Source organism: Ruditapes philippinarum, unplaced genomic scaffold (genome assembly GCF_026571515.1).
Source record: "Ruditapes philippinarum isolate M1 unplaced genomic scaffold, ASM2657151v2 ctg226_1_1_1_1, whole genome shotgun sequence".
NCBI lineage: Eukaryota > Metazoa > Mollusca > Bivalvia > Venerida > Veneridae > Ruditapes > Ruditapes philippinarum.
Genome location: NW_026856455.1, coordinates 225,335 through 232,780, shown reverse-complemented (window position 1 = coordinate 232,780; position 7,446 = coordinate 225,335). Strand labels below are relative to the sequence as shown.

General features: G+C 29.1%; 1 protein-coding gene across 1 annotated transcript; it reads left to right on the top strand.

Annotated features, from left to right (window-relative positions):
* Positions 1–84: 84 nt before the first annotated feature.
* Positions 85–6,676, top strand: LOC132746601 (uncharacterized). The gene is made up of 7 exons (XM_060735807.1): positions 85–230; positions 516–618; positions 821–837; positions 1,363–1,492; positions 1,964–2,043; positions 2,707–2,798; positions 3,289–6,676. The coding sequence occupies exons 1-7, from the start codon at positions 197–199 to the stop codon at positions 3,520–3,522; spliced, it is 690 nt and encodes a 229-aa protein (XP_060591790.1). The 5' UTR covers positions 85–196; the 3' UTR covers positions 3,523–6,676.
* The last annotated feature ends 770 nt before the right edge of the window (positions 6,677–7,446 follow it).

Below are 7,446 nucleotides of genomic sequence, written 5' to 3'. Positions count from 1 at the left end.
CGCAGTCACGAGTGAAATATGAACATTTGGTGTTCACGAGGTGAAATATATTTTGATCTTACACTAAACTAAACTAAATGTTCCTTTAAGAAATGGAAGCATCATAGTGGATTATGTAATTGCATTCGATGAAGATACGGAAGTGTCCTCTGAACTAATTACAGCATCTGCCGACTTAATTCAAGGGGCACAGATAATGTTTGACGGTGAATTAGTGAATGCCACTTCTAGTAAGTTATCAAAGACATTTCATCAAAACAAATGAAGAAAAAGAAGAATAAACGTCAACTTCAATCTTAAAGTTTATGAGATCATAACGTTATTGATTTAACTCTATAACTGAATGTATATCTAAATCATTTGAAATGTGCATATGTATGAAAACAAAATTACAACAACAACAACAAAACCAGCAAAATTACATTAAACGCATAACATTTGAAATTAATAAATAATGTTTTATTTATTGATGTGGTATGTTGAATTTTTGCACTAAGAAATCACAATATTTTCAGATGGACATCAAAATATGGACCCGTGCATGTTGTATTTGATATTGATAGGAAGCTGCGATAGCGGTTATCACTGTGAAGTTTCAAATAACGTTCCAAGATGCAGGTTCGAGTATTTAGACTTATTTGTTTCGTATTGAAAAGTTCATATTTCATTTTCAAGTCTGTAAACATAAATTAATTTAATATTTGATCATTTGAACAATATTAAACAATCTATGGCCTTACCAAACAAAACGACAAATAATTTTGTTTTTTGTTTACTTTTTTGTCAATCAGTATGTTTAATTAGTATTGATGTATTTCAGACAAAACAAAGAAGATGGTAAGATTTCAATTTTGACTTTTTAATACGATTGTTTTGAAAAGATTCAAATCAATTGGAATTTCCTTACTTGTGAATTAATCATGTTAAGTAATTATATGAAAGGACATGAAAAAATAAAATATTCTGTGTCAGTTTCATATATCTAAGGTACCTCGTTACCTAAATACACTATGTTGTAAAAAGAATCCTTGCCTTATCCTAAAATGATTGATATTACACAAAATATTAATTAATGTGCAGTTCTACACTTAGTGGAGATTATTTCAATCTCCGGTCAAAAGTCGTAGCATTTCACCTTTTAAGTTTGCAAGTATGTCAAGTATTTAAAATATAAAATTATCTGGAAATAATTTACTTAAAACAAGATAATTTTAGACATAACTAGTGCATTGCTTTATACGTGTCTATTATTAAGCAGATGTTAAATTTATATTTTTTTACTCTCATCTTGTCTGTGTTACATATGATTTACATTTCATATTTTCATGAATTTTCAGTGTTAGTTTGTTGCTTTACTTTCAGACGACGGACTATTTCATATTATCATTGCGATCATTTCAACATTGTGTGTGTTGATTATTATCGGGGCGATAATTAATATCATGTGTCTTCGGAAACGGAAACAAAAGCAGAAAAAGCATGGAAAACAAAGGTTTAAACTAGCTTCTTAAAAATGATAAACACGAAACTTTTGCAATAATACAAAACTTAATATGTAAACAAAATATGATGTGCTGTTGCTGTTATTATAATCTACAGTTACTGTACATTTCAATCATTTTTTTATGTTATTGATAATTTCCAATAGATTGTTTATTTACATGCTAAATTATGCTCAGTTTTTTTAATCGTTTTTTTAGCGCATCGTCTTTTATTTATGTCTGTAAAATTCCACACTGAATTTATTGGGTTATAACTTTAACAATAGATCAAAATGATGATTATATAATAATCATATATGCTCCTCTATTTTTTTAATTTTTTCGTCAACATATTTGGTCCTAAGTTTTATGTTCTGAATGAGAATATCTTATGAAAACACACACATACATCGGTTACAAAATATTTGTCATTCATTCGAAAGTTGTTTGCACTTTTACAGTATTTTTAATACATTTTGTAGGAACTATTTTGCTGACAGTATGAGAAAAAGGAATTATGGAGGGGGAAACTATCACAGAACTGCAAAAGCTATTAAAGAAGGTAAATAAACCTTGTGCATTGAGCAGAACACTTCTTATTCTTCTAGAATTCCCTTTTTTTATAACAAGAAATAAACCTTAAATATACTATTTTGAATAGTTACGCAAAATGTAAGCATTACACGTCTTAATTTGTACAATGGGGTTTTACGGTTTTATATGAGGGACAGTCTTTATTTCGTCTATATCAAACTAAAAGGTAAAAATTAGCTATCCATGATAAACAGTCTGTTCAGACTGCACGAAATTGCAAGTTTTCTTTACCTCAAACTGTACGGATTTGCAGGCTATCTTACATCTAACAGTTCGGATTTGAAGGCTGTTTCAATAGCCTTAAACTAAACAAATTCGGAGGCAGACCTGGCCTCAAACTATACCGGTTTCAAACAATACGGTTTTAGGCTTACCTGACTTTAAGCCTTAACCATAGCCATTATCGTATTAATATTAAAAGGGAACATAACTTCTATATGTAATGTGAAATAAGTGAAATATAATGAAATATAAAACGTTAGAACTCTGGATATAACATATAACAAAAAATACTAATGAACCAGTTTGATTTTATTTAATATCGAATTTGTTAATATTCAAAGTAATCATCATACATCTTTAGTCTATAGATTAATATAAAGTATATAAATGTATGCGTTAAATGTTACAGACACTAACTCCGAGGGAAATTTTAACTCGAAAGTCCTTGCATGGAACCCGATGCAATCAGGATTCACCGACCTCTTCGGACGAGATATTGCGGTATGTTTACTTAACTTATATTTCAGACCCGATATTTAAAAATAGTTATGCAAATACAAAACAAATGAAAATTACAAAAATAAAACTCTATGACAAAAACAGTTATTATATTATTTCATGTCACTTTTCAGACAAGGCGTTTATCATGATTGATATAAATTATTTTGAATATCATACAAAACCTTCTCAGAGTAAACATGTTTAAACGTCAAGGTCTGTCTTAATTGTTTCGGCTGTTTTGAAATCAATAGTATCATCATAGGAAAAAAACTTGGACAAATTCAATTCAACATTTCAAGCAAGTGTTGAAAATGGCGGTTGTTTTCTGTGACCGTTTCTTCTTTTAAAATCTATAAATGTTATAATATCTTGTACCAAATAGGGTAATTAAAAATGCATTTATTTTATGATATTATGTACCATACAAATACGCAATTTTTTTTCAAACAATATTCATTATTATCATGGTATGATATTTGTGTCTTTTTAGTACAATCAACCACTACAAATCCCCAGAGTTCACAACGAAAGGAGTAATTCGTTTGGAATACACAACAACGGCTTTGATAGTGGTGGAGCAAGAGCAAACAGAGCCCCTAATAGTAATGGAATCTTCAAAAGCAGCCATGGCATAAATGGAGGTAGATCTAACAGAGCTCGTAATGACAATGGAATTCTCAAAGATGGTTTTGAGAATGATGGATTCAGAGTTAGCCAGTGCTAATGTTGTGATCAACAAAGGCTTTGATCACACTGGGGGTAGATCTTACAGATCTTCGTATGATGACAAGATGGATCTTGAGGAATATTTCAACTTTTAAGAAATAAAACCCCATGTTTCTGCAAATATAATCATATGGATGTGATTTATTTTAGATTAGAAATTTGTCATAATTCTAATAATATAAATAAAGATAAAAAGTGTCCCCAACAGAAAATGAAAATGAGTCTTTAGTATACGCATATATTTAAACATCTTGTTTTTTTCTCTCTAATACTCAAAATGATTATTTCAGGAAGATTAGTCTTGGCAGATTGTTTAGCAAATTATAGTGTGTGTGTGTGTGTGTATGTGTGTGTGCGTGTGTGCGTGTGTGCGTGCGTGGCGTGTGTGAAACATTTTAATACTTTATTTATTTCAAGTTAATTTTTTTTTTGATTTCGATGTATGTAACTATAAAAGTGATATTTAACATTATTTCTAACAAAATTGTCAGAACACAATTGCCAGACTTTCCAAATTGTTAAACAACATTATGATATATTTCTACAACAGCTATTATAGATTTGCAGAAACGCACATCAAAGATAATATTTGTAAACCAGTTAAAACGTTTCCTTAAATTAAACTTGTTAACTTTTGATAAAGATGCACGTATCATAATACAGCATTTTTAGTATTTAAATATATAGAAGGATTGAATCCTTCCTACATTTCAGATATACTTGTGTTCTCAAAAAATGAAACATAAACACTTACAATAACTACTAATAGAACTATAAAACATGTTAGAGCTAATACAAAATATGTTAAAAGAACATTTAGAAAAAATGCTATGCAAGTATGGAATAATTTACATTTATATATTAAAGAGTCTTCGTCTCTATATTCTTGTAAAGGGAGATACAGGCAAAATTTTAATTTCTTTGTTTTTAATTTTTTCATTCATTATTCTGTAAATGTCCTCAAAATGAATACACTAGGCAGTCACAGGAACAAAACTTTTCTTCTTGTAAAGAATAAAGTGGTGGTTTCATAACTTGACCCGCGTGGGTCAGGTTAGAGCGTTAAAATTTCACAATTGTTGTCACAGTGAGCTCTGGAAACATTCAAGAACAGATGAATGATTTTAACTTGTTTTATCATGGAATACGATAATTGCTTACTTCATTAATGACTGTGGTGAAGTAAGCCGTTGCCGTATTCCATGATACTTGCTTTGAACAGAACATGTATTCTTCATAATATAGTATAATATTTTTAAACTTTTGTCAAAAAATATCAATTTCATTCAGGATTGAGATGAAAGCTTAAAGTTTATATGAAACTCTCTCCAATATATATATATATAGTGTAATATTTTTTAACTTTTGTCTAAAAATATCAATTTCATTCAGGATTAAAGCTTATATGAAACTCTTTCCTGTAAAAAAACGTATCAATATATATATATATATATATAGTGTAATATTTTTTAACTTTTGTCTAAAAATATCAATTTCATTCAGGATTGAGATGAAAGCTTAAAGCTTATATGAAACTCTTTCCTGTAAAAACGTATCAATATATATATAGTGTAATATTTTTTAACTTTTGTCTAAAAATATCAATTTCATTCAGGATTGAGATGAAAGCTTAAAGCTTATATGAAACTCTTTCCTGTAAAAACGTATCAATATATATATAGTGTAATATTTTTTAACTTTTGTCTAAAAATATCAATTTCATTCAGGATTGAGATGAAAGCTTAAAGCTTATATGAAACTCTTTCCTGTAAAAACGTATCAATATATATACAGTGTAATATTTTTTAACTTTTGTCTAAAAATATCAATTTCATTCAGGATTGAGATGAAAGCTTAACGCTTATATGAAACTCTCTCCTGTATAAACGTAACGTATATATATTAATAACAACATAAAATAGTTTTTGTAAATACAGTTTATTGTACCTGCACTTAATTCCTTCCATATATTTACAAGTAGATTATAAATACCTACTACGTATGACGTGTAAGATGCCTATATCAAATTTAACTAATTTCTCGACATGGGAGAAAAAAGAAGAAGAAAAAAGTAGAGTTCAGAATTGAGACACCGAAAGTGAGGTAGGGGAGGGGTGGGGGTCACTGTGATCCTATTTAAGAGACTTACAAGAAGTAAATCTTTTATTAATTATTAGCCAATTTAAAATGATTTCTTTATAGGAAATACAGGTGTTTCATTGTGACAATTTGCTATAGTTATTATAGCATATAATAAGAAATACATGAAATAAAGGTCAAGGAAGCAACAGAAGGGTAACTCTTGTGAAACGGAATGAGATAACTCTTGCGAAACTCGTAGGATCTTATACACTATAGTCTGTTCAAAGTGGCGTTTTGTAAACATATGTAACTGATAAAATAGTTAATGGTCCATATTTCAGTAAATTTGCAGTATTCTTGCATTATTTTCATTCAACCTTTATTCAATTGTTTTGCATATGTCATTTAAGCTTTGTACATTGGTAAATCAAAAGGCCGTGTTTAATTTGAAATTATCAAGTTATGGTTGACATAAAAAAAGGCAATTAAAAGTAACATTCTGAACGATAAGAATATCATTTGTTTGTTTAATGAAATACTGAAATACAATTTTCAGTCTTTATAATTAAGATGTTTTATGTTGTCGCTTTAAATAAAGTCATGAAAACACACGCCTTCACTGTGACCTCACATGATTTTATAATTTCTGTGCTCTTTGTTAAAATGTTATATTGTATTTTGCATTAATAGTTGTGTTTACATGCTTTATGTAATAAACGTTTTGAACTTAAGTTTTAATTTTACATTATTGTGCACCGGTTCATATAATAAAATAAGTTGTTATCACTGTTTTATATCATGTCCAAGACGAAAGACGCTTATAGATTCAATGGTCAAATGTATAAAAAGCTTGATAATTGATAGAAGTTTACACTATACGATTGTGACTTCCGTTATCATATTCTATAAGGTTGTCACATCTTTACAAGAATATTGCAATGATAATTATAACTTCCGAGGATAACAATCTTTGGTTAATTAGAACAATATTTGAAAACTTTTAAAATATCTTACTGTATGTTATTCTAACAATATGTGTACGACGCCTTTTATTAAACTGTTTAAATTTCTTTGACATTTGTTGTTGTTTTTTCTATTGTTTTACCTGAAAATGCTACACTTACAAGAACCACTGGACGTATGAAGACTGGGCAATTTTTCTATGGGAGCATGGCAAAAATCAGAAGTTTCTTAATTGGAAATGTAGGGTAACCATAGGTATTCGTCTTACAATCAAGTCCAGAAGGAAACTGATGATTAAATAAATGAAACAAAGACATGGTTTTGATCAATAAAATCATTAAATTGTGACATTTATGTGTCTCTGAAAATATCAGTACCGATATTATCATTGTTTTACTCTCTACATTTTGCCTAAAATAGAAGTATTAAATTTGCGTAAGTGAAATGCTTCCCCTCTAATATATTACCGGTATGTAAACTTTAGATTTTTAGAGTTAAACTACATTAAAAGTCATTTTCAGAAAACTTCTTCCACAACTTGATGAAACATTTTTTACAATTAATGACGGGAAAGACAACAAAACAAACAACGTTAAGTATTTTTTTATAATATTAAAACTTCACCTGTACTGGTAAAGCCACTTTATGAAACAGTGTTCTCCAAAACAAAGGCGAAGCTTAATTTAGATTTAGTATCTGTTTGTCGTATTCTAGGTTATGGTTTACGGCTGCGGGCTTAATTTGTTTGGATGTGCATCCAGGTGCATATTAAGTACAAAAGATATGTTCAAGGAATTAAGACGACAAAACAATATCTTTTTCGTTGTTTGCACTTTCCTGGAAAAGTGTTCAACAGAGTCCTAAACGGCCAATAGAA

Coding starts and splice junctions, on each gene's coding strand:
- LOC132746601 (XM_060735807.1), top strand. CDS start 197: ATGTTTGACGGTGAATTAGTGAATGCCACTTCTA. Junction 231..515: donor ATTAGTGAATGCCACTTCTA/GTAAGTTATCAA, acceptor CAATATTTTCAG/ATGGACATCAAAATATGGAC. Junction 2,044..2,706: donor TGCAAAAGCTATTAAAGAAG/GTAAATAAACCT, acceptor TAAATGTTACAG/ACACTAACTCCGAGGGAAAT.